The sequence below is a fragment of the Drosophila ananassae genome, chromosome 3R, assembly GCF_017639315.1.
Source record: "Drosophila ananassae strain 14024-0371.13 chromosome 3R, ASM1763931v2, whole genome shotgun sequence".
NCBI lineage: Eukaryota > Metazoa > Arthropoda > Insecta > Diptera > Drosophilidae > Drosophila > Drosophila ananassae.
In genome coordinates, this window is record NC_057930.1 from 28,197,681 (window position 1) to 28,225,346 (window position 27,666).

Below are 27,666 nucleotides of genomic sequence, written 5' to 3' on the forward strand. Positions count from 1 at the left end.
AAATATGAACGAATTCCCGGAGGCGAGGCAATGCCCTCTGTCGAGTTTCACACTCACCCGAAATCCGGATATTCCAATTGATAAAAACATGGCTCAAAGAACGCCCAGATCATTAAAAAGCAGAATGTGTGACATTGTGTCAGGCATAATAATAAAATTACAATTGCAGCCCGGCGACAAAAAATCGAGGGGAAATGTGCAAAATCAGCGCAAAAAAAAACGGTGGGGCGTCTCTTAAGGAAATGTCAAATCAAATTTATTGACTTCCATTGTTTGGCGAAAAAAAAGAGGAGGTAGTGACTCCTACTCCAAGTCTCCGGGACTCATTGAAATGTGAAAAGCCAATGACAGGGGACGAAGTGACATCGATGTGCACCTTTTTTTCCTTCTGTCTCGCAGAATCCTGCCGGGATTCGCCTTGTGGCACTTGTCGATTTGTCCTGCACTTTTGCTATTCGTATTTGTGCGCGATTAAAGAGCCGCTTAGCACGTTCGAATGCCTTCCAAAAGGTCCGGGCTCCGGAGACAATCAGCGAAGCTCCATTCTTCTGCAGGAATTAAACACGGAGAAAAATACTGTTCCCGCAGACGTTTCAGCCCGTGCTATTGATGGCCATGATATGCCGCGAGCATTTCTTTCTGTGTATTCTCTGTTGATTTTGCACAATGCCTGCCGGCAGCGCTATAAAAATCATATGCTTGCTTTCATGGCAAGGGGTTGCCTTTAGTTTTTTGCAGCATCGTCTTTAGGCGACTTCCTTTGTTGGCCAGCTAAGTTTGACAATTATTTGCATTGTTCAGTGAAGTCGTTTGTTCAACATGCACATGAATCGGTAACTACAACATAAGTGACTCCATAGTTATGGCTCCCCATCGGGATAGTTGGGTCCTTTCGAAAATCCGTCTCCATTGTGCGCTATCCTTTGAATTTGTTGGGGGAAAATGAAGTTAATACTGCTTCGACAAAAAGTTCGCAAACGGTTAAATGGAGTAGAAAATGTTTGGTGAAGGATTCGGGTTAGTATTTGTGTTGGATTAAAAAAGTCACTTCCAGGCTAACTTTCTCTATTTTTAACCAGAAAGTTACACTTTTTATCTTTCAAGTGAATATTAGCTACTTATCTCTTTTTCACGTCTCTCTTTATTAATATTACTTGGAAAAATCACTTTATAAAGTCAGTGGCTGTCAGACTGCAGCCACCAATTTTTCTCACACGAATATGCAAAATAAATGTTCTTCGCTTGACCCGAGAGCCTGTTGCCTTTCGACAACGTAGCAGACAGGCTCTTCAAGAGACATGCCTGTTGCCAAAAGAGGAGTAGGTTCCTTTTGGAAGAATCTATCTCTATCTCTGTCTGGTGACTGCCTTTTAAATGGCTGTTTCCGTTTCCGGTTCCGTTACGTTTGACTTGCCTGCACGTAAATTTTGTGCTATTTTGTGGAAGAAATTCGGTTGTTCGGCTCTCCCCCACCACTTCACTCATGTCGGCGGTAAATTTTAGTACAATGCATATATAATCTTTTTCACTTATCTCTGCATAGTTTCCTGTTCCCGCGCCAGAACTTTTTACGGTCTGGGGTTAAAAGTAGTGTCGTACATTTGCCGAGCCAGCACCAGCACCAGCACCACGCCGCACCACTCGAGATCCGCGCCGCGTTGAGAGCCATGTAATGAATGAAAAGTTGGCCGGGAGTTGGAAAAGGTTGCGGCTTCCATGGCTCCAGAAAAAGGTGCAAAGGCATCGCAATTTTTGCAGAATGGCTTGGTTTAGTTTTTGCACTTGTCGACAATATCGTGACAGATTTATGGGTTAATTATTGTGAATGGTGCCGTGCGAACGTGAAATGGAAAGGAAATGGTAGTGAGCAGGATAAAAATGAAATCCAAATCGTTAGATTATAGCACTGAATTAGTAGTTAGACAAGTGTTCAACAGAATTCAAAATGTTATCGGAAATATTGTTAAACTAAAAATGTGTAAAAATGTGATTTAGTTTTAATGGTAAGTGGTCTCAATGTGAATGATCGAACTCTACAGTTAACTCACCCTTTCGTAGTTTAACGGAAATCAGAAATCAACCAAGAAGAAATGGACTACAAACCCTCATCCAAAATCGCACTGTTCCAAGACGCCATTGATTGCCTTGCCGGCATCAAGCTGCCCCAATCGCCTCCAAAAGACATCGAACAGAATGGGTACGATGTCTTCATGGGGATCTGTGAACTGAGCGCCAGTCTCGGAAACTTCAGTCACAATGTGCCAAATACGATGAAATTCTTGGCCGAAAACCGAACCCAACCCTGTGGCTCCTACGAGCTGGTCTTGTTGAACAATTTTCGCAAGGAGTTCGAACATCATCAGATGGACCCGGACAAGGAGACAAGGATGGTGCACGAGGCCCGGGGCAACCTGTTTATGCATCTCTACAAGGAACTGGTGGACATAGAGCCGGAGGAGAACCAGAGATTGCAGTACATGCAGCTCTGCTATGAGCTTATTGATATTGACCGTCCAAAGAACTGCGAAGAAGACCGAATCGAGCTCATTAATCGCTTGCTTGTTCAGGTCCAAAATCTGATGCAGCGTCTGCAGGAAAGAAGCCTCGATGATCCAGATTCAGGAGTGCGTGGCACCGATTCTCTCATAGATATGTATTTGGCGTCCAAGAACCTAATGCTAGACTCTAAAATGGAGAGTATCCGAAATCTACACGGCGTTAAAAATGGCCTCTCGCTTCCCTTACGAGGCATAAGTTTTGAAAAGGGCATTGCCGTGATCCATAATCAAAGGCTAACTATTGCCGCTGAGTTGCGGCATGAAGATATAAATTTGAAATTGGTAAACAGTTTTTCGGATGATTTGATTGTAGCCAAGAAGAGTAATTTACATTCTGAAATAAGCCTAAAGGATTTGTCCTCATCCATATCGTCGCCAAACAGTTCCGATAATGAAGCCACCACGCCTGAAGATATTTTCGAGGACTTTCTCGAAAACAATTTTATTTGTGATTCTAAGGAGGTTATTGCTGATTTGGATGTTGAAAGCGTATTTGAGGACTGTTCTTCGAAAGGTTTCGATATGGATGTTATAGTAAATCACATTTTCAGTAAAAATGAAAATTTGGGCATAGAAATTTCAGAGGAATCTCATGATTCGCTAATGGTTCTAGGAAAAGCCCAGTTATTAGGAACATTGGCCACGAGCTCGGAAGATGATGTGCCTCCTTTGATCGATTTCAGCCAAGAAGATGATTCAGACGGATCTTCAAACATTATTGAACGTAACTCAAAACGAGAGGGCACTTTATGGTCTAAGGTATTACGTGAGTTGGACAGCAGCTCAGAGGAAGATTTAAAAATGCTACGGCCACCTCGACCCCAAGAAAGCCAAGTAAAAGAATCCTTAAATATAATGGAAGAGGCAAAGGGTGCTTATAAAATTGACTCCTCTAAACAATCTGGATTAGAGATGATAAAGATGGTGTCCGAAGAAAGTATATCACAAGTAGCATCATTAAAAAAGATAAATGAAACTCTTAGCGATATTAAAGCTTCCATTGCTTATCCAAAAATCAAAGTCAAATGGTTGAGTGCTTGTCCTAAGATTACTATTCATGACATACCACAGGTGCCTGCCAATAGAAAAATAATTCCAATGTCCTTAACAATATCAGGTGAGGATCAAATACCAAATATCAGGGCACATAAAGATTTCCCTGTAAATGTAGCAGAAAATGTATCGCAAGTAGAATTAAATAATGTCAGCAATCGTCAAGCTACAATTTGTTTCCAAAACAAAACGGGAAAATATTTGAGTACCAATCTTGAAACTATCATTGAGGAAAAACCTGAAGGGGCCATAGATTCATTCAAACTCGATTTTTCTTCCAAAGTATCAAGGGACAATTCTAGCTCGTTATTATCATTTCGATCAGATTCGTTCGAACCTTCTAGTAGCAACGAAGAAAAACAGGCAACCCCCAGAAATGGAATTAAAGTTCATACCATAGCACTTTTTGGGAATCTCAAAAGAATCCAGAATTTGTTTTCCAATTTCAACAATAGAATCGTAACCATGGAAGATGGTTCTGAAAGTTCTGATTCAAAAGTGAATAAAAATTACTCACATACTTCTTTAGAAAGTATAGAGCCTCCTGTAATCGGCTGCGAGGAATATTTGAATGAAGAAATTCCTCATTTAGAAATAGATGAGAAATTTTCATCAAGATCGCCATCCATTGGTGAAAAGAACAAGAGGGCTATAAGGGACAGTAAAAAGTCATTGGAGGACGATGAGGAACCGCTCTCCCCAATCTTAAGCAAAATTAGCCAAACTTTGAGTGAGACTAGATTAAATGTTTTGAAACAAGTGGACAAATCTTTGACGGAACTTCAAAAGAAGAGTTTGTTACCCGAAATATATAGTGAAGAAGAATGTGGCTCTCAGGAAGCGGTTAAAAGGAAGAACGCCTTGCAGCGACAGACTTGTTTCGTGGTATTTCCCAAAGATACTGTGCCAGTGAGGGAAATATATAAAAACGCAACGCCATCAACCGCCAGTAAAGAAACACATGAAAATACTATTGAAACGGTTACTTTGGAAAGGCCTGTAATTGAAAACTTTGATAAGCAATCACCTCGTGAAATTCTAAAGAATATTAAGCAGACAGCCAGTGACATCAAGATTAATATTTTGAAGACAATGGATAAATCTTTGTCAGCATTAACGTCATCTAGTGAAATTTCTGAAGTATTCACAGAGTTAAGTCCGAAAATCTCTCCAAATCAATCATGGGTTGAAAAATGTGAAGAACCTGTTTCAGAGGAGATTCCATTACTCAAAACAACAATGGATAGCTTAAAGGAGATCTGTGTAAAGTCCGATGGTGGTGATCAGATGGAAGACTGCAAACAAATTAGCAAACTAACTACTTCGATAGTAAATGATTTTATTGTCACAGCAACAGGTTCCTTTTCTGAAACTCTTAAGAACGAAACCGTTCTAGATTCCCAGGGTTTAAAGTCTAAGTCAGATAGAAATTCCCAGGACTTAAAGTCTAAGTCAGATAGAAAATCGGACACTTTTCCAAAATGGCAGCACCAGAGCCATATAATTGCAGCTCCTCGGGTGATCGTTCCACTCTTGAAATCGAAATCCATCTGCGAGAGGTCTGCGCAAGATGGAAATGGCTTGAGTTTTTTCGAACAATTGGAGCAGTTCTTTGAGATAATGAACATGGAAAATTGTAGTCTAGCCGCAGAAATTAACGTGACAACAATCCAAGCAAGACTAGGAAAATTGCTTTGTCGGATCAAAACGCAGTTACCCAATGAACTGAGCCACTCCGATTTGGTGGCTGCGGTGGGGAAGTACCAATTGAAGCACCTGCTAACCCGGCAGGAGAGAATCTCCTACGAGTCTGTGAGGTGGCAACTGAGGGATACCGGCCAGGAATCATTTGGCAAGACGAAATTCGAGGCAGCTCTTTATGGAATGTTGGGCTACGAATCGTCTCATCTAAAAGCCACCGATGGCAGGCTGCATATGCGTCTGCCGCACCATCAGGAAAGCATAGGTGAGTCGTATTTAATGGTGGCATTCGGTCACTTGGGACATCTATACCGATCGCTTCAGGATCAGCTCGAAGGACTAAGCCGGCGGGGAGAGACTGCTAATGCCATTAGAAAATGCCTTCAGAAGGAACTTCTAAGCTTCTATGACTTATACCACCTGCGTAAAAATCAGCCATGCAGCTTACTCCAATTATACAGGGAAACCCGGGTCTATCAGTTGCGTTTTCAATGGCTTCTTGATGTCCTACAAAAGGTTAATAATAGAAAGTCTATCCTTGTCTGTTTGATTAACGAGCTGGATTTAAGAGTCGGAGCGCAAAGATTATTAATACAAAATTGGCTCAACTCAGCTAGCAAGCCTCTAGTGGCCAGATTTTGTCGCTGGCTTATTTCTGGTAATCTAACTCCTTTGGATCGGGATGAATTTCTCATCGACCGATACATAGCATCCACAACTTATGATTTTTGGCAAAATCGCTATACACTGACTGACACCTTTTCGAGTGTTTTCGATTCAAAGCTTTCCGAAATGATAATGAGCATTGGTAAGACTCAGGTCTACTCTCAAAAGTATCTGGGTCTTCAGGCAGAAATCTCCATCAGTCTCAAAGATCTCTATTACAAATTGCGTGAAGTGTTTAACCAGTTCTACGAGGACAGGGATCAGGAACCTCTGTATAAACTAGTTAGCAAGCTTCACCATGAAGTGTCGGGCCGTGTGCTTCGATATCTGCGTCAGATGAAATCCGAGCCCGAGAACTTATTTCAAAATATTCACCACTACGTAATGCTTGCGGATCGCCGCTTTTGTAGAGAACTTACGGACATTCTTGAGCCTGTCCTCGAAGAGCCATCCAGTTTTTATAATACTAATCTGTTAAACCAGATGATGGAGCAAATGTTTAGCAAGCCTTTGCCCGATCTCTATGTGGGCGAGGCGACATCTGAAGGTTCCAAATGCTGGTCACGATTCCTTCTTCGTTGGCAATTTCCAGATTACTGGGCAGCTCTTCTGGGGGAGCAAGCCCAAGAGTACGAAGTGATCTTTATGGGACTATGGAAATTCCACTACACCAACTACGTCCTCCGCGAAAGGATTGCGCGCCAGCAATATCATTTCAGCAAAAGATTGGAACTTCAGAGCTTTGATGGTCTGGCAGAAGCCGATGAGTGCTTGGGCAAGTTAATAAAGTCCATATACGAGGTGATGAAAGTATTAAGAAGCTATTTCCTACACGAAGTACTGGAGCAGGCCTATGTCAAGCTTGTTCAAGGCTGTAAGGGAGCCCAGACTCTCGATGATCTTCGGAAAGCAAATCGAACCTATCTGCAGGATATTAAGGTTGGATGGTTCCAAACTCAAAGCTCCCATAAGGCGATTCATTATTTGGAGAGGATCTTTAGCTTCATTCTCGATTTGGAGAGCCAGCAACAAAAGTTTTTCAGGCTAACCCAAATTCTCCTAGACTCTGTGATAGAAGATTGCGGAAGAAGAAAATCTAAATCAAGCAAGTCCCATACAAATCTAATGCAAGAGTTTCGATGGTCCTGTCAAAATACTTGCGAGGCTCTCAAGGAGCTGGAAGAACGTTTTCATCTGGCAATGATTGATTTTCTGTTCAGTTTGCATTTAGGAAATCGGCAGTCCTTCAGGTTGCTGGCTCAAAAATTGGACTTTATCGGCTACTATGAGGGAAGAGATCAAAGGTTGTGGTTGATACAACGTTTTGGATTTAAAAGGAAGGCCAGGATGGTAAAATCCGATGGCCACCCTTTGCAGTAAGAATTCTGATTATTAGATGCATTTTATATATTTTTGTACTAACAAGTATGTATAAATACAGTAATTTACATACAGTTGAATATGTTTGTTTTGTGAAATATTATTTTTTGTTACGAAAGTCAAACGAAAAGATGTTTTTTTCCACATCCACTGTCTCAAGCTAAAGTGATAATTCATTTAACTTGGGAAAGATGGTTTCTAAGCTCTTTTCTGACTCTTTGTCCATATATAAATTGGATTTTAATTGAAAATTAAGAATCGACTTGGCAATGTTTTCTTTGTGCAGCTATGGAGCTGCCTTTTGTTATGCAAATGTTCTTTATTTTGTGGTCCCGTGTGAATAGGAGCCGAATGGGAGGGACAATCCGGTCGACGCCAGTAAGCTGTTTTAAATTAAAGAAAATAATGGGAGATTTACTCTTCGGCTTACGCTGCGGATAGACATCCCTCTCTATGGCGCTGCCGTTTCTAATTGCTTGGCGCAAATTAAATGAAATTTTGATTTTCACTTTTCATATTTTTATGAACAACTTATGCTAACACTTTCACAACAGCTCTCATCTGCATAACTTCGTTCGTTCTTTGGAAACTCGCACTGCGATATCTTTCAGTTGGAATCTCAGCCAAAAAAGTGAACAATGGGCCAAGGATGGCCCAGTCTTGGGCTCTTTGTTATCTGACAAACACAGCTGGCAGTCATCTCGGAAAGTCTTTCACATATCAGCGACTGAGCTGGATGAATTATAAAGCCAGACCGGCTTCAAAAAAGAATGTCAAGAAGATAATTGAGCCCAGGCAGCAGGCATTTAATAAACTTGATTGGAACGACACGGAGGAGTGTCACTCCGGGGAAGGTTGACAAGGTCCTGACGTGCTGACTCCTTTGAGAATAAGTTAACGGGCTGACTTGCTCGGCTGCTGATAGGCCAAATTAATTTCAAAGGAAATTTTACTCTCAGCGATGCGTTTTTCTCGATATGTGAACATTTTTCCTCTTTGGGGTGTTGGATAAAGAAATCCCTTATAATTTTTTACAGATTTTGAGTTCCTGGGACTGTTGAGGTATTTGCCTTCTTTGGGAGACCAACATTTCAATGAGAACAATAATTTTTGCACAGCAATATAATTGTTTGCCGTGTCAAATTAAACTATAAAATTTATTATTATGTCCGCTGACATACTTGAACTGTGCTAGGCAATAAATTCCAATACAAAGTGGCCGTTTCGGCTCGTATTTCTCCACCCAACGATATTGACAATTTGCTGTCAGTTTTTCTCGCCCAAACACAGTACAATTTATGTGGCCGGGGCTAGGGCTTTATGAAATACTTCTCATTACACCGCCAAGGGGAGGGAAGTCAACGGCGACCGAAATGGCTGGAACATATTTGAACTATTTTCATTTCGATTGCCAACGGTTTGGCGCAGAGAAATCAATTGAATTGCCATTTCACATATGAAATGGTCATTTGTCAATGAACAACAATTGGAGGGCGTGGTCGCAGATGGCTTGAACTGCTGGTGGGGCGGTGGGGAGAGGACGGGGAAGGGGGGCCGGAGATGGGATGACCGCTGCACAGTTGTGTGGTCACTCAAATAGCCGCATAAATATGTCCTTCTCGTCCTGGCCGAGGACGATCTGCTGGCACTTTGGCTGACTCCTCCCACCAGCTAAATTGTTGGTCGTTATTAAATTTCCGCTGCGTTGAGTTCTCATTTCCGTTTCAATGGTCATTGCAGCTGACCGTCGTTCAATGGCCAAAGGATGTTTCATGGGGCGTACACACACAGCCACACCCATGCCCATACAAATTTACGTGCATAGTATAAATATTTTTGGTTCTAGCTTTATAAACAAAAGGGGTTACCACACGAAATCCCGCAGTCGCACACGGCCCACGGGGCGTATGCGTAATATTCGATTATTATTTTTATTATCGTTTCCCAGAGCCTATACAATAATCCTCATTTATCCAGTATTTGTGGCGATCAAAAATTGATTCTACAATTGAAATGTCGTTGCTTTCAAACATATACAGACATAACATAAATGGGGTAAATGTGCTTGGCTTTTTAGCTAAATTGAAACTAATTGAAATATGTGGATGCCAGAAGCCGATGAGCGGGAAGAGTGGGCCAAACTTTTGCCATAAATTTCAATACGAGGGCATTTTTGGTATTTGGCTCCCCTTATCTCGGCTATAGTTCTCCTTCCTGCTTAATGTTTTACTTTTACGCCATCGGGCCGTGACCTCATTTATTGTTTTGTTGTCACAGCTCTGCATTTTATTTTATTTGGGTTTTCTTTAGTGTTTATCAAGCTTGTTGGAATAATGTCTTGTTTTGCAAGTGTTTTCGATCGCCTTCCCAAGCATATGGAGGTTGAAGAAACTTTTTCATCAAATTTGTTGTTGGACATTAACTTACCCGTTTAATTAGGCGAAAAATGCTTTAACGGCATGATGCCCCTAAAACCCATTAAATATTATGGCTTTTAATGAAAATATAATGCAATGCCCATCAAAGAACTCCCCTACTTCTGTCCCATGGGTCTCTTTTATTGTTGGTTCTTCTTTTGTGGCCGTAGCTCCTTGGCCGCAACGAAAAAAAACCAACAAAAACAAATAAATAACAAAATTATTCAAAATTATGGGCGACTTGGTAACTCTCCCCATGGCCCTCAGTCTTAACCCTTGTGCTCCGTTTCATTTTCCGCCTTTTTGGCCGTACTCATCCGAGTTTTTTATTAAACCCACACCAGCCTCGGTCGGCACAAAAGAAAATCTTAGAAAATGCATTAAAAAGGCGCTAAGTAAATATTAAAATTCAGCCAGACAACGGCGTACGAGTGAAAGCGAGATTTAACCCATTTTATGATTATTACTATTGTTACTGCCCCGACTAAATAGGACTGGCTAATGGCCTTAGCCGTCGGACAATGTGGTCCAGTGGTTCTGGTTGTTTATTTACGCCATCCGCTAATGGACAGCGCGGAATTGCTAAAAGAGTTTCCTTCGGTTGATATTATTTATTGCGGCAGGCGCTGACGACGGGCCGAGAACAAAGGATGTAATATTTATTCATTTATTTATTGATTTATGGGAGGGCATTTAAATCAAAATCCAGGCAAGAATGCTGAACATTTTATCAATTTGATATGCCTATTTATTATGATGTTTGTACTTTTCACCGCTTGAGCCGCTGCCTTCGGCCGCTGCCCCCACTCCACGAGTCGGCTTCATGGAATTTATGCCTCCACTGACCACAAAAGATTCATCTTCATTTCGTCTGTCCATGCACACCCCTGTGGGCCACCCATCCACGCCCATGCTTGATTAGTTGATGACACTTTGGGCGGGAGCGAACGAACTCGGCTCTAACAATGTGTAGTTTTCCCATCCCCGACTTGGCCTGTGGTGTTTGTGGCTAATTTGATAAATATGCGCGCGTTTATTCAAATCAATCAGCGTCAGAAGCCACCACGGGTGGCGCTGGGGTGGCAGGCAAAGGAGGCGAAGCCTTCTCCAGTCGAGAGGACAAGTCATTGGCATCGTCTTCGTATTGCCTCCCACCGCTCCAGATTATCTTCTCTCCTCCAGGATGCACACATCTTGTGGCATATAAATTTCAGCTGCTTCCACATGCACATCGGGCTATAGACACTCGCACAGGCACACATCGCTCTTCGGAGATTTCATTAATGTGCGGTTAACTATAATGAGCCTGGTATATGGAAGCACACCACGGGGAGGTCCTTTGGTTAAGCTGAGCTAACGGAAATCTGTTGGCAAAGGCGATGGGGCCATTTATTTGAACGGAAATTCAAATTATCTTGGGCCTTTACGTCTGACTAAAATTAGTTAACTTATTTTGTTTCTTTTTTCTCTTCTTTCTAAATTTTATTGTAAGAAAATATTTAAAACAGCCTTGAAGTTTCTGAATTAACTTTCTGTAATCAACTTTAGCCCTCCTCACTTACCAGTTCATTGAAAACATAAGGTGCAAAATATTTTGCGGTCATATCGACATAAATAACAATTGAAAATGGCACTGCTCTTAAATCACTTTAGTCCAAGGATGCCGGTCTCTAGAAGGGGACGGTTAGCGCTTATTTTCCTAATGAGTTCACGAGTCTTGAAAGTCAAGAATGTACGAGTATTTATATCATTCAAGAGCAACCTGAGCTTAGAGTATTTACCTACTGGAGGGTGGACAATCAGCATAAACTTCAAATGCAATCAAAATGTTGAAATAAACTTAACAAATCCCCCGAAAACTTTTCAGTTTTTTTACCCAACATATTTTCTCCACCTGTCAGCGAGGGAAATTGTCTGGGTAGTGTTTAGTCCTCCCACGGTGACTTCTTTCTTCAGGAATTTTACTCCGTTCCCGCCAAATAAAGGAGTGGATGGAGCTAGCTTCGAGTTGGTGGCTGCGTATACGTTGCGTATACGTAATAAATTTCGCAATTGCCAGAGGAAAACTGTCCGCAAAAGTGTAATTGTAATGTTTGCTTTCGTCGTCTGTGTTTCCCTGTATCTTGGTTTATAGTTGGATTTTCTTGTATTTGCCGAGCGCTTGGCTAGCGGACTTGGAAATGCCGGCGAGGACAGCTCCTTAATCTATTTTACGCAATCGTTACAAGAATAAAAAGCATGCAGGTGAGTTGGGGCACGAGCTTTAAATGCACATATGACTGGCAGTTTTATTTGGCAAGAGGGTGTATCGATGGCAGAGCTGTTTCAGGTGTCCTAGATCTTAATGAAATAAGTAGAAACTATTTGCAATGCCAATTCGGAAAAAACCGAATTGCATTTTGTCAACCGATTCTTCCTCTAGTCCCCTATTGTCTAATAAATGTCAGACTTACATTTTGACGCATAATATTACATTTCACGCACTCAACGGCATTCCCGACACTTGTTCCCGAGAAAGGGGAACATTGTTTCTCATTTGAGAAAATTCCTTCATTGATAAAAGGACTAAAATGTTTGTCAGGCGATTCATTAGGCGATGAAAAAGATTCATTTGAGTCTGACATGCGAAAGTGTCAAATTACATTACGTTAATTTGGATTCTTTCTTGGGGCGTCAAGGCCTTCTGCTGCTCGGCCGTTCTGCCAAAAGAAATCCAATAATGTAAAGATTTAAAAACTTTAAAAGGGCCATCATCCAAAGTGAATCAATACAAATATGACCCAAAAATGGACAAACATTAAATATTGATTGCCAAAAACGAACATGACTGAGAACAAGAGAGGCATTTATTGTAAAATATATACGCCGTCGTGTGTTGGACTTTCAAAGCATAAAAGTTGTTTATTCGCATCCATCGTTGCCTTTCATATTGCCTGTTGTGCAATTTATTTGCTCCGATTCCATTTTTAATTTCCTGACGTCTGGGTGTTTATTAAATTTTATTAGCTTTCTACTATATTGGATTCCACGTTTTGACGAGAAGTGGGGTGTCCGGCCTCGTTTAATATTGACAAAGCCTCGACAAAGGTTGCCTGCCATTTGTGTTTGGAACGAATTCAGATTTTTTAACTTGTTTGTTCAACTTCGACTGATACTGCGGCCTTGATCAATATGAGATTGAGTATCTTTGGTAGCTTCTAATGTTACGCCTGCCAATTCCACAGTTTAAAATAGTAGAGCTATAAAATAGCTTCAAATGTACACATAGCCGCTCGTTCGTTTGAAATCGGGCATAGGCTGTTCGAATAACCTTTGAGTTGTTACTAGATCCGATGCTTGACTAATTTTCGCTAATGCAAAGAGAGGCAGTGACTGACAGGGATAAGGGGGGTCTATAGGAGAGGCGGGGGCACAAAAAACTAATAAAATTTACGTTTATCCTTGAAAAGGCACTTGAAAATGTGCGCCTAATGCGCCCTTCGCATGGCGATGATGCTGATGGCAATGATGATGACGCGAAAGGCAGCTGAGCTTGAGCTTGAGCTTGAGAGACCGGGAGCCCTAATATAGACAAGCCCAGGACATGCCCCGAAATACCCGTTGCGTCCCCCATCCCAATTTTGGCTAAAGTGCCATCGAATTTCAATTCAATTTGCGAGGCAAGGCATTCGCTAAGGGTGCGAAAAAATGTCTATAGCAAATTTTTGTGCGCCGCCTTTGACTTGAGTTGTTGGATTAGGAAGGGAGGCGGGCATTGGTCCGGGGGGCGTGAAGCAATGAGAGGGGCGTGCCAGGAGGGGCCCAGTGTATGAGTAATATTTGAGCAAAGGGTTACCCAGAATCGCTGATATTGATAGTCGCAGGCCGGAGAATAAGTAAGTCCGCTTTGAAGGATTTAGGGTTTCTTCTTGAGCTTTTTAGCGCCAGAATTCGGCTCCTTTTCGCCTTTTCCCTTTATTATATCACGTTCTCAACATAAATGCGTTAAGTGGAGACTGAACTGGTGGCGGGGGTGATTCAGGGCGTATTTGAAAAGCGCTTAAATTCAGTTGAGTGTTTTTTTTTTTTATTTCGCAGAAAGTCTTAAGAATTGGGCTCATCCTTCCAAATGTGATATGCGTTAGAGAGTTTTTCCTTTGTCATTGTCGGCTTAAAGCCGTACGAGCCGCGGGCCTTTCAATCTCTTTACTTTGGTAGCAGCGTAATGCAATATTGGCAGGGCTTATCCTTTAGTTTATGTTACTAGCCTGTAGAGCGTCATCATAATTGAAGGGATTTTTTCTGGTAAGCTTGGTTTTTGGTTTTAAAGAAATTGTGTGTTTGTTTTCATTTTTCCTAAAATATTTATTGTTTACTGAGATATCTCTTTATAGAGAGTTTTTACTTCAGAGTGTGTTTGGCATCAAAATTTGGGTTTCTTTGTTTCCTTAAACTTCTCGAGAAAGGAATAGTTTTGTTTTGGCATACCTTAACAACCTTTCTCGTGCTCTATTTAACTCCTTCCATTGCAACGCCTGCTGCCAGATGTTCCAGATTTATATGAAAAACTTGCAAGAAATCCAACCAACGTACTTTTCAATTTCGCCAACGATTTTTTGCGTTTTCGGCTGTAAGCGAAATGTGTGTTTTAGTGGCTTGGCATTAGCATGTTGGTTATACATAAAGCTCGGCTGCTGGTTCAAGTCCCCAGGACCCCTTTTTCCAGGAGGCATTGTGTCGTCTGGTAAAAAACATTCTTTTTTATGAAATTGGATGTTTTTGACTTTTGGTGTTGAAAATTTATGGGCGGCAAATATGTGGCTTTGCTTTTTTGCAATGCTCGCTCTCCGTTTATTTTCAGCTAACTGTGTGACATATGGTTATGATGATAAGTTTTCGAAGGCTCTAAGGAATTTTACCTTTATGCCAGCCATGCCCTAAATGTGTGACCTCGAAGGTTAGTCCGTCACTTTGGAGCTTGCCATAGAAAAGAATTGAGAAAGCTCATCAATAAAAGTTGATGCTGCACGTGGTAGGTTTTAACGACGAATTGTCAATGCGGTCTGAAGTGGCCAAACAATGAAAACAGCGAAAACCGAGACGGACGTGGTGGTCCTTTGAAATCAAACACAAAGCCAGATCCAATATTATTTATTGTTTTGTCCTTGTGGATTCATTCAAATTGAAATCTATTTTTATACAAAGTGATTTATAGTCGATGTTTCTTCGAAAAGGCTTTGGGATGAGACTGCTTTGAGACTTGTCAATTAATTATGAATTTATTTATGTACCCCATATACCATTTCTATTAGCCAGCCAATTCTGTCGATTAGCAAGTTCTGTTTCCTTGGCTGCCTGGTCGAAGTTTGCGCAATAAAACCAACTTCTTTATGGGGAGTTGAGAGCACTTTGCCTTTGGAGTAATATCGCAACCATTATCGTCTCATTTTTCTTAGTTTTCTAACATTTTCTGGGTTTGTTTCGGAGCGGAAAGGGATCGGGAACTCTTTTCGCGCTTCGCCACTTCGACATTAGTTTCGCTTAGTGCACAAAACTTGACCACACCGAACTGTAGAGCGTGTCGGAAAAACAAAAACCACTCGGCAAACTCAAGTTTATTGCCTTCTTTCACATTTTTCGTTCCACCTCCATATACCCTTCTTTGGGGCAAAAAAAAAACTTTTATACACACGTCTTGGCAGGACATTTTCGTTCATGTGGACATATAGGAATATGTCTGTATTGAAAAGTTTTTTTATTTGCCAGACTGATGTTTGATACAATTTAAAAGAAAAGAAAGTTTTCTTTTAGTTTCGTAAATTTTGTCAGAGTGTGGCCTGATGGTAATAAATCGCTTAGAACTTACGAAACTTTAGATTTTTAAATAATTTGATGGGGAAAAAACGCCTGGAATCGATAGTATAGTAATTTTCTTTAAAAAATATATACATATTGCTGCCTTAAAAAGAGTGGTGTTTCCATTTACCTCCTCGATTATTAAAACGTACCAAGAAGTATTCAAATTTTCCAAATGAGCGGAATAAGTTGGGGTTCTGTTTTATTGCAAGTCTTTCATATTTCCACGCCTTTTTTTTAACAGGTTTGCGTGCTATAATAACAACATTAAATTTTTTAATGCCACACGCCGTGGCAAAAAAAAAAAGTAACCCAACCAGGGTAAGTATTATGGCCAAAACCAAACCCCTTCTCCGCCTACCAAAAGCACTTTTTGCATAAAGTTCATATTAGGCACAAGGCCAGCGAAGGAAGATATGAAATAAGTACAAAAAATGAGCACGGGCGAAATTTCATTCAAATCATAATGAAAAGGAATTATGTATATGACCCGTAGAGTGAAGGGAGAAGGGTTCCAGTGAAATAAAAGATTATACTCGGCTCAAAATAAAATGAAATGCGTAAAAAAGTATGAACACGAGAATTCTACCCTTCTGGTTACAACTCGGTTTTAATTAAAAGAAAAATAATCAGGTTGAAGTGAAAGCATATATATTTTCAGCTCCGCAACATATCTCTATCGTGGGATAGATCCACATCGAACTGAAAGCTTGGAAAGATTTAAATTGAACTTTGTTTCTTTGGCTTACAAATTGCCAAATATTTTCCATTAAAATGAAATGCAATTTTTACAAAAACCTCTCAAGTGCCGCAGCTAAAAAAACCCTGAAAAAACAGTGAAAATTAATTAATGCCAATTTGTAAAAGCACTGAAATCGAAAACTTTTCTGTTCGTCCCAACACTTTCATTACTGCTTTGCCTTCAAACAAAAATGACCCTAAAAGTAGAAGAAAAAATTCTTTTCAACAAAAATTTTTCGTAAAGTTTTTAATAGAAATTACCATTTTGGTTGCTTGGCCGTTTGGTCAAGTGTCAATAATTGGAACCCAAGGACCCTCTCTACAAATTTCGGTCAGAGGCGGAGTCGATTTCCATTGGCCCAATACTTCTGGGTAAGTCGACACTTTTGATTTCAATAAATTCTTGTAATTAGCGCCAGGCGTAAATTTCTTTCGGGTCAACTTTTTGCAATTGCTTCTTCTGTCAAAATATGTAAATTGAATTTGGCGCTTAGAAAAACTCACTCGAATGGAAAGACTTGGCTAAGCCATTGGTACAGGTAAGCTTGGAATAATAAAACATAAAAAATAATGTTGGGTTCTTCATTTAATTTAATTAATGTGATGTACTTGGTTTTTTTTTTTTTTTTTTTTTTGTTTTATATTTATTAAGTGAAGAATCTGTACATCAAATAAGTACCTTAACATCACATGAAGTGTATATACAATGTAAGCCTAACCAAAATATAATACATATATATAGATTTCTAATGTCTGATTTATGTTCTAATTAAGTGTCTTAGCAAAACCTAGACGTTTAAGACGCCTCAATGGTCTAGCTGGAAGTAAATTTCTAGCCAGTAGGCTGCGATGTCTTAGAAGTCTGTCGCTGTAACGGCTTGTGTGTCTATTTATCTGTTCTTCCACAGTATGTATGTTAAGGTCTCTATGAAGAGTGGAGCCACGCACGTACCAGGGACAGCCTGTTATGGTTCTCAGCATTCGGTTCTGCAACACCTGGATTCGCTTATAGTTCGATTTGGCGGCGATCCCCCAAATTTGTACACCATAAAGCCACATTGGCAGGATGCAATGAACATATACTGCCCTTTTGCACCTAAGCGGCATGGTACTTGGTGAAAATCGAAACTTTTTTTATATACTAAATGCTGAAAATTCAAAGAGACTAATACAGAATTTTATTCCCAAGCATACCTTGGTCAGTTTACTTTTTGTTACAAAACAAATTTTTAGCACCCTTTTCGAAGGAAGCAAAGAAGACAAATCGCAGGAGAAACAACAAAGGACATATTACAAATAAACGAAAGGGAAAAATGCAAAACCGATGTCAACTACCGTCAAGCATTGTAATGTCCCATATTTCCACAATCCATTTTTAACCCCATAGCCCTCAGCCAACAACGCCCGCAATATCAAGTCAAAGTTCTGGGCAAAATTCCTAAGCTAAGACAAAGAGAAAGACATGAAAGGAAAAATTATGCCTTTGGCAGTTTTTAAAACATTTTGCTGGCGATTTCCTTTTGCTTGTTGTTGGCATTGTGTTTCTTCTTACTGGGTTGTAGACTTTTATCGTTGCTATTACTCGCATATTTGTTATACAATGAATGTTTTTTGCCCCCCATCCGGGTCCGGGTAACCGGGTTCTTGTTTATTTTTCATTTGGAGCCGAACCCCGACCTACCCGACTTTTTATGCATATGATCTGCATACGCACAACCACCCCTACACATCCACACACACAGTCTCGTCCTGACATACATTAAGTGTTTATCTGTATGAGTAAGAGAATTCGCGAGGCGGAAATGTACTGAAATGAGAAATTTCCGCTTCTGGTTCCGATGTCGGAAGTAAAACAAACGCCGATAAAACAGGCCCACGACTCTGCCAACGAATGTTTCGTGTCTCTGTGAACGAAAACAAGAAAAAATTATAGTCACACGAAAAGGAAGACGGCTGAAAGGTATAAATGATTGCCATTGATAATACGAGCGCGCGAAATATTGAAACCAGTTGCATACTTTTTGGCGTACTTCCCGGAATTTACGAACCATTTTCGCCATACCCCACTGAAGGGCATAAATCGGATCGAGGCAGGCCTGGCCCCCAAATGCGTTTTTCGGCACCCGCTAATGGCACATAAATAACAACTACTAACTAAACTGTGACAACGCAGGCCGTACTTGGTCTTTCATATTCTGTTTGAGTGAGTATTTGGAGAATGTGTTCTTTTATTTTTGGCGCTACACTACTGTTTATTTTGCCGTCATTTTTATTTTATGTAATAAAAAAACAAAAGAAAAATGGCCCAAATGAATAGGCCTAATATGGTTATCTCAATCAACGTTGGAATGAAGAAGGAAAAGGTCAAAACATGCTTAAACTTTAATAAATCCATGACGTTTCCTTCCAACTTATTTATTCCTCAAGGTAATTTCATAATTTTTTATAGGGCACTCCCTAGTTTTCACAGTTGCAACAGCCTACTGTGTCCTATTGTTTTGTTTTATGTTTGTTGTTTAGTTGATGCGCGCTGCCCCCACTACGCACATTAAAATTGTGCTCAGAGTAATGTAGTCGGCACCTAGCGCCACCATATATCCACCCAAGCGTCGGCAACCATAAAGAACATAAATAAAGGAGAGAGGCGATGCTTCCCAAATGGTCGACAGGATTGTGCTGCTCTCGTGGACAGTGGACATTGGCAATTACCGTTGCCGTTGTTGTCACAGTTCCGTTCTAACCAGAAACCACCTCCCCCCGACAGTCTCTTTCTGGTGAAGTCTACCTTGTCTCCCGTGGTGTGGTTCATAACTGCCCACCCACGGCTCCTCAGAGCGAGAGGATTATTTGTGGCGGTTTCTGGCTTTCCTTTAGGTGGCCAATAAACAAGGCAACAATGCGTATACGCAGCGTGTGACGCTGCTGAAATACAATAACTGTGAATGTGATTGCACGTGTGTGCGTTGGTGCTTGTGGGTGTTGGCGCTAATGTGTGTTGGTAATAAACAATCAATTTGTTCAAGAGGTGGCTGGATATTAGTGCATTTGGTTTATGGTAATTAAATAATAAATATTATAATATGAAATATGTTTCATAATTTATGTTTCGCCTCTGTGGATCGTCAATTACCCTAATAAAACGTAATAAATTACATTTCAAAAATTTTCCTTCTGAATCCAAGGACATCTAGCACACCGACTCTTCCCATTCTCAAATCGTTTGGGCCAAACTTTCTCAGTTATCACCCAACTCTATAAACAAGCGTGAAGAGATACACTCATCTGCTATATAGGTTTTTTGTTTTTAGATGTGTCCCTACCACCCTCTGGTGACAAATAACACTAAATTAAAATTTTATTAGGGTCTTTATTGTGCGTCGCTTTGCGGGACTGTGAAAAAAAGTAAAGGGAGCGGCAAAGGGCAAGTGCAGAAGCAAAAAATGGAAAAACTGGGAATATGTTTTAAATATTTCCAAAAAAAAAAAAAAAACAAAATTCCTGTTGTCTGCTGTCTGTGTTTGCCTTTTGGGGCCAACAAACAAACGGCACAACAAAGCCCACCAAAACAACAACATAAAAAAAGAAATCCAGGGACAAAGAAAGAAAACGGGAATTCCCCAAATTGATTAAAACTTCATAAATTTACATTTTTATCGCAGTGGCCAAACAAACGCCAAGAGAAAAAAACAAACAAGCAAAAAATGGATATGGGGTCTGAAATTTCAACCCCAAACACCAGAAAAACAAAAAACCAATTCAACACGTAAGAAAGTAAAACGAAACGAAAAACACCCAGCCCCAGATACGTACAGATACACTTATGAATATTTACACATGTTTCGACATCGCAGCATTCCTCACCCGCATGGAAAAAATGTTTTTTGTCACCTGGCTTTTGGGTCCCTAAGCTGATTTGAACTCGAAAGCCAATGAATAAGGGGCTGCAATAAAAGAAGCATTAGGGGAGCAGGCTGGAGATTGGGGGTTGACTTCCTCCCAAATGAGAAATAAAAGTAAATTCACATCATCACAAAATATTATTAAGCAATCAGCCTCTGTTCTGGGGTCTGGCTCTGCAGAAATGTGTGTTCCGAGGGGTATTTACCTGGGCCGCCACAACCCGCTGATTAAGCGAATGTGATTGAGTTGCCGGGAGGGGGACGACCTTCCGCACAAGCACTTCCGAGCAATGACACATTTAATTAGAGCCGAGTAAACAATTTTAATTTATGCGTGCAATAAAAAAGGCTTGATGTGTATTATATTAGCATTTGCAAGTCCTAAAAAAAGAGAGGATGAAGAACTGTATATGCCATATACCATTCTCAGAAGGATATGAATTCCTTTACCAGAAAATCTATATATTTTAATAATATTGAAGAAATGCATAATACAAATTAGTGATAATACTATTAGCCAGCTAAAATTTTCAAGAAATTTGTGCAAACTTTACCCCAAGAACGCACTTTTATGCAAATGCATTTTGCAAAGTGACTGCGAGTACAGAGTAGGTTTAAAGGACTTTTTTCAGGTGCGCTAAATAAAATGAAAAGTCAAAGTCATTAAAAGCCAAGTTTCGGTTTTACCTAAGCTGATTGGTCCGACACTGGCAAAAAGCTTTTTGAACTTCCATTTTCATTAGGGCTCCCCCGAAAACAAAAGGCTTAAAATATAGTTTTAAGCTTATCAAGTTCGTCTGCTATTAGCAAATTTACGGCAGTTTTGGGGTGAGGTTGATAAGCTCGAGGATCGAAGGGGCGAGCTGGGAAGCAAAGCAAAGTCCACAACAATTATCGCCATTCTGTGCAGTGGAATTCAAGGAATACCACACTATTCGGCGCTCACACACGCCCATAAATGCTCCACCGTCTACAGACAAACAAATCGCAAAACATGATGGCAGCAATTACTGTTATTTGGAAAAGTCCTCGAAAAACATTTTATGTTCAGGGATGGGAACATTTTCAATACTCTTCAATAAGAAAAGTTTATTTTCTAGAGTGTTGGTTATTGGAAAAGAATATTATAGACATGCAAAACATTATCCTAACAGTACTACATTTAGTCTGTTCCAAGGCCTTAGAAAAGAACTAGATTTTCTGTTGATCTGTTCTAAAAAATGGGCATATTCTCCATTTTGGATAGAGTAACCCCTCCGAAGAGAAGAGGCCCGAAAAAAGAAAGGCAAACAGAATTGGTACAGAGGCAAAGTTTTCAATGGATAACGAGACACTGCACAGTATCGCACGGCGAGTACTCGCCCCTGTAACTACACACATTTCGGGGGCATTTTCAGGGCGCAGACTGAAAAACAAATATGCACTCTTCTTCCCTCTCCGCCCCCATTGGCAAAACAATAACAATGCGCAATGACCCAAAACTAAACACCGAAGACTCTGGGAAAAACTAGTAAAAAAAGCAATGTGCGAACGTTGAAAAAACATTTGTGCCGCGCTTTTCAGTTTTGTTTTTATGGTTGCAGGGAAGCCAGAAAAAAGGAAAAATTGCATATAGCCATATGACGACGTTCATTGCGGATTTTTTTTGTTAGATTTTCTTGGTGGAGGCGTGAAAAGGATCCTTCTGAACAACCAAAACTCTTGCTCAGTTTCAGTAGATTTTCTGAAAAAAGTCTGAAACATATTTTGCAGGAATAGGGTTTAATTTAATTAATTTTCGTATTTAAGAGAATTTATGAACCATTATTTCGTGTTTTTCTTTTTTTTTATATTTTTTATAAATTGAATAAGAATTTTAGAACATCCCGAACGTGAGTCGGGCTGTGTTGGCATAATCAACAATATTTTGAGTGTTTTTTATGTGGAGTTTTCAGATTTTTTCGCCATCGTGTTATTGTGCAAAATTTGTTTTTAGACGATTCCCCCAAAATACTGATGATGATGATGTTTCTGTGTCAGTTGCTTTGGCCGAAAGGAGAGTAACTTTAGCTGTCCGATGGCTGAGGGCGAAACCCTTGGTTTTTAATAGTTTCTGATCGAGTTTCGTTATTTTTCAAGTACCTGACGAAATGTCTGGAAGTTGGTTTACCTCGGTCGCGGTTGTAGGTTATAGTTAAAATTTAATTGACAATATTAATTATAATTTCAAAAGCCTTCTTTTTGCATATTTTTCTGGATTTTCAGGAATCTATATATTTTTGCAAATTTTCCTTTTTTTGCCTTTTACTCCTGCCTTTTGGCTTTTAGTCGGCTTCCTTTCAACTGAAGTGGAAAAAGTTTTGGCCACAGTTTTTCATGCTGGTGCGTGTTATCTTGTTAAAGCAAAACTTTAACTTTGCCAACTTGTCTTTACATTCGCACGGATACTTAATTCTTTATCTGTGTGAGGGCCTTTGCAAGTGTGTGTGTCCGTGTGTGTGTGAGTGGTGCAGCGGGTGCAACAACAAATGGCCGGGCTAAGACCAAGGACTCGGGGCACAGTTGGGCTTTGGTCCCTTGTCTGGCACATATCAAATGCAACATTTGCGCACCAATAGCCTGCCAGTTCGCAGGAACGGTTAGAAAAACAACATAAATTTCCACTTAAGTAAGTGTTTAAAAGAAAGATGCAGCCGAGCGAAGACAGCACCAGACCTCTGATAAACGATGTCTGAGGAAATAAAAATAAACGTTAGAGGGCAGTCAAGAAGTTCAGAGTGGCAGGGGTACTATGAATTCATAATAGCATAAAGGCAGTGCATTTAGATTCAAGTCAGATTAGAATGGGAGATTTTATAAGATTAAGGCACTTTTTTATAAGATTAAATATGTCCTAATTCATTCCTTTTTTTATTAGCTCTTAGATTGATTTGAGGGTATCTAGACTTCTTCATTTAAAATAAATTCCTCATTTCATTCTCCTTCACTAACGATCTTTGTCTAACCACCCATTTTTGCATCGCCTTCCTGAATTCCTCTACGCAAATATGCAAAATTGCCAAGACGCTGGAGTTTGAAAGTTTGACGCCACTTACTGGGTCGAGTCTGGTCAAAAATTTGACTTTACGCTGCAGTTGAAGTTTTGGTTGATGGCTGAACTTCCCCGCTTAGCACGAAAAACAAATAAAGTATGACGGACTCCCCCAGCGGGACACCGACTTTCTATATAATGAGAATGAGACCCAGAATGAGAATGAGGGTGGCGGCTATTTCTCCCAATAGAGCTTAAACTGACCAGCGAAATAACGACATGGACAAATCCGCAAGTAATCCAATGCGAACAGTTCGAACATTTGCAACCAGACCTGGCTAAAACGATAAGCAATAGCAAAGAACAGAGAAAAGTCTGCCCGCAGGCAGCCCCAAAATACCAGAAAAATATTTTCAGCTACAACTCTAGAAGTCTAGGTGGGAGATGGATACGTGGTGGGGGCTATTTGGGACTATGGGTGTGGGAGTGGGGGGCTGGTGGAAGTGAAAAATCAAATGAAAAACTTTCTTGCAGCCAGGTGAAATGGTGGAGCTGCTGGTGCATTTGAACTTTTAGCCTTTTGGTTGTGCGAGTTGGTTGAGTTTTCTGCTGAAATGACTAAAAAACCCCAGCCGAAGAATGAGCCAAAAAAAAGAGAGAAATGGGAAGCCAGCAAAGACGAACGAACATTCCTTCAAGTCGGGGTTTTCTGGGCTTTGAGTATGGGTATTCTGGCCACCCAGTTTCCGTAAACCATCGTTCCCGAAAATTCCTTGGCGTATTCTACGACCGGGCTCCTTCGACTTTTGGGGATTCGGAGTTGTGGCGTGCAAACACATGCGTTAAATGGACGGCCATTTTGAATGGAGAGGGGGCTGGTGTACTTGTGTTTGTGTATGTGTGTGTGTACTTCCGATGCAGGCTAAACTTCCGCTGAGGCAGAGGGCTGCCATTGGAGAGATTGCGCCGGCAGCCCAAACAAAATGAATGTGCGAGCATTTACCTGCGAGGCAACCGAATCCTGAAGCCATTAAAATGCTTTTAATCAAATTAGTGCAAATATTAGCGTATTTAGTATTGAGTTACGAACCAGTCCTTCAACAGCTGCAAGCCCACGATTGAGCCAGTTGCAAATGAAGATGTACCAATCGGGATTTGTCTTATCGATCGCCGTTGGGGTGTATTGAATGTGCTCATGTTGTGCAGTTGTGCTTAAGCAGGAAATTTTAATTGAAAAAGGCCAACTATTCCATTACGATGAACATTAGCTAATTGATTGCTTTAACGCTCTGTTCTCCAAGGAAAGTTATCTCAGGGTTTCATCAAAGTTTAATCTCTATTCAAAGATAAATGGATGTTTTTACAAGTTTCATGATTTCATTCGTTGTTTTGTGAATAAAATATACAATATAATTTATTTTTTGGTAAGAAATCGCCGTTTTTGTAGCTGAATGGAGAAAGTTAACTTGAATCTGTCTAATATCTTTACATTAAATTATAAGTTTTATGATTAGGCCTTTTTTTTACTAATAATATCCACATTCTGCCTAAAAGCCAATTTAACATTCCCCAGATTTTAACATGTTTGGGACAAATTCCCAATTATTAGGGATATTCCTTTTCGATGTCGAAAACGTAGCCAAAAGCTTATTTTCCGAGGCTCTCTGGTCGGCTCTTTTTCCCAGGAAAGTCTTCCTCGTTTGGTGCTCTCTTTTCACGATTGTATCTCGGGTCTCTGCGTCCGATTTCCCACTGACCTACAACTTCTGTTCTGTTAACAGAATGGGGCCCAAATCCTGGCCCCAAGTTTCCGCCTGCCGTCTCTAAGTCGCGTCTGGAGTTGTGCTTCAGAAAATGTTGTGATAGGTTGCGGGATGGTTTTGTTCTCTGGAGCCCATGCAGCACCACTTTGGGGAAGTGTTCTCCAAGTGGGTCGTGGTTCAGTGTGTTCTCCATCTAAAAGTGGATACTGAAAGTTGGTGAAATTTTTACTGGGTTACACTATTTTTATTGGCATTAATGCACAGTAATGAGAAATGATTTAATGATTTCAATTGCTGTACCTATCGAGCATACTGTATTTATCAAACATACAAGCATATCAAGCAATTCTAAGAAATTTTAATTAAATGCAAAGAATTATCTTTCTTATCGCCCAACAATAAAATGATACCTTCGTACAGGCTAGTCCCCAAACTCATAAATGGGAATAATGTAATGCATACAACTGGGAAAAACTGAAAAGCTCATTAAACACTTGCCGAATCACACTTTTGCCCCATTAGAGCACTAAATAAGCGAAAAACAGGCTGGGTCCACGGCCCCCAAAAGCAGGCAACGACAGCGGACCCTGTCGAGTCCGGGAACGGAGTAAGACTCGGACCCACAATCCCAATCCCAGGGCAACCAGACTAGACCAGAACTTTGAACCCAACAAATAACCCGCGGCGCGGCAGCGCTGGCAGATGGAAATGAGGCGAGTGTTGGGGAAAGGGGGCAAGCGGGGGGTGGCTTTGGAGCTATTTAATGCCAAGGCTGACAAACTAACTCTGCTACTTTAACCCCTGCTGACCAATAAAGCCGCTTGTGTGATGTGCACAACAACAATGATAAAGTTTACCCCAAAAAACACATGTTCAAACTGAAACAGGAAAACACGGAATCCAGAGCCTGATGCCCAAATAAAATTGAGCACATTAAAAAATGCTTCACAAATTTACAAATCTCCGAGTGAGATAAAATGTGCGATAAATCGAGGGTGAAAAACAAAGTACATAGACCAGAAAAAGGTCAACTTCAAGGGGAAGGATTGTGAAAAATGGGGCAAGTACGGCCACAACCCAAATTTTAGATTGGCTCTTGCGAGAGTGTTACTTTTATTATTGTTTATATTATTAACTGTTACAAAGTGCATAAAAGTTTAATAAAAGTTTCAAAGTTACATTTTAGTGACTATCTGGTTAAAAATCACATTATTCAGTGATATTTTAGATTTGCGGGACTACCAAATACGAAAAGTTTCAAATCAAAATCTATTAAATCTTTCCATTAAGAACTAAACTTGATTGAGCCTTATTTTGACATAATCGCTTTAGTTAATTCTTTTTTATTCTATTAAAATACAAAAATATCCATCTTAAGTGAAGGCTTCACCCACAGCCAATAGCTCTCAAAACCCAACCAGAAACAACATCGTTTACTTCCCACCGGAAATGAGGGCGGGAAAATCGTATTGCCCTCCCCCACATAGCCGAATTCTTCTTCGTCCTTCCCTGTGCACACAAATTACGCGTAATAATTTTATTTGCATGTTTTATTTAATTTTTCATGCCACTCTGATTACAAAATTGAATTGGCAGCTTAGTTTTATGCGCGCGGCTACTTGAAGCTTACGGGGAGCTGGCGGGGAAAAATGGCGCCCAGGTGGAAAGATTTTCATCCATGAATCAGGGGCCTCTGACTCCCACCCTCCTACTGGCCCTGTTGTCATACAATTAGCAAGGTCGGATGAGTAAAGCCCGGCAGAGCACCCTAACTCCAACAAAAATCCACCAAGTTTCTAATGATGTTCGTCCGAAAATTTCTCCTGGTCTCATCTTCAGTTTCATTTGCTTTGACGTCGACATCGTTTCACTTTACTGATTTGTATTTGTTGTTACTGCCACTGCTACTGCTACTGCTGTTGCTGTTGCTGTTCCAGCTCCTGTTTCTGATTTTGTTGGTTTTTGTGCCTTTCTCCAGTCACCCGAAATTTCATGCTGAATCATTACCAAGGAGAAGGACACGGAAGCCATGGCAGGAGCCGGGAGGCTGGGCAACTTAAATGCGCTTAAAATTAAATCTGATTTCATGAATATTGATTGATTGCTTTTACCTTGAATGAAAATCCGCTTCTGTGCTACTTTTTCTTCATGCTTCGTGTTGTTACCTCCAGCTACCTGGCCGCACATCCTGCCCCTGCTCCTGCTCCTGGTCTGAGCCCTCCTATCTCTCTGTATTGTTTGGCCTGAATTTTACATTTTTTCTTTTTATTGGTAAGTTAAATTAATGAGCTTGAGATCTCGACCTTCCAGCAGTTTTTCCCGTTTTTTTAGGCATTATGTAAAATAATTTGACCGAAAATTTAATTGAGTGTGAGGTGGTTGGCTTCTATATTAAAACATTTTGGCCAATTTCGGTGTTTACCGGCGTAGGAGGAAAGGTCAAGGGAATAGCAATAGGATTTAAATAAATCACTGGGAAAGCTTTTAGCAGTTTACAACGCACAAATTATTTTAATTAAAGAAACGAATTTATACAAAACCGGGTTCTCTTTTTCGCAGGTCTTAAAGTCTGCAAAAGGGTCCTGGCCAGACGGAAACAGACAAAATAATGGTTAAATAAAATAAAAACTTGTAACAAAAATG

The 27,666-nt window shown here is 40.4% G+C and overlaps 1 protein-coding gene and 1 long non-coding RNA gene across 6 annotated transcripts; both read left to right on the forward strand.

Annotated features, from left to right (window-relative positions):
- Positions 1-1,896: 1,896 nt before the first annotated feature.
- On the forward strand, positions 1,897-7,438 carry LOC26514493. The gene is made up of 2 exons (XM_014906848.3): positions 1,897-2,003; positions 2,059-7,438. Exon 2 carries the CDS (start codon positions 2,091-2,093, stop codon positions 7,356-7,358), a length of 5,268 nt encoding a protein of 1,755 aa, XP_014762334.1. The 5' UTR covers positions 1,897-2,003; positions 2,059-2,090; the 3' UTR covers positions 7,359-7,438.
- A 9,230-nt stretch (positions 7,439-16,668) lies between these two features.
- On the forward strand, positions 16,669-17,542 carry LOC116654933. Of its 5 annotated transcripts, none has more exons than XR_006507468.1 (3): positions 16,669-16,723; positions 16,846-16,890; positions 17,004-17,542. It is a non-coding gene; the product is annotated as an uncharacterized LOC116654933 (long non-coding RNA). The 5 variants fall into 5 exon arrangements; XR_004310090.2 differs by lacking the exon at positions 16,669-16,723 and having other exon boundaries at positions 16,804-16,890; positions 17,004-17,059; positions 17,126-17,542; XR_006507466.1 differs by lacking the exon at positions 16,669-16,723 and having other exon boundaries at positions 16,804-16,890.
- Positions 17,543-27,666: the final 10,124 nt, after the last annotated feature.

Coding starts and splice junctions, on each gene's coding strand:
- LOC26514493 (XM_014906848.3), top strand. CDS start 2,091: ATGGACTACAAACCCTCATCCAAAATCGCACTGTTCCAAGACGCCATT.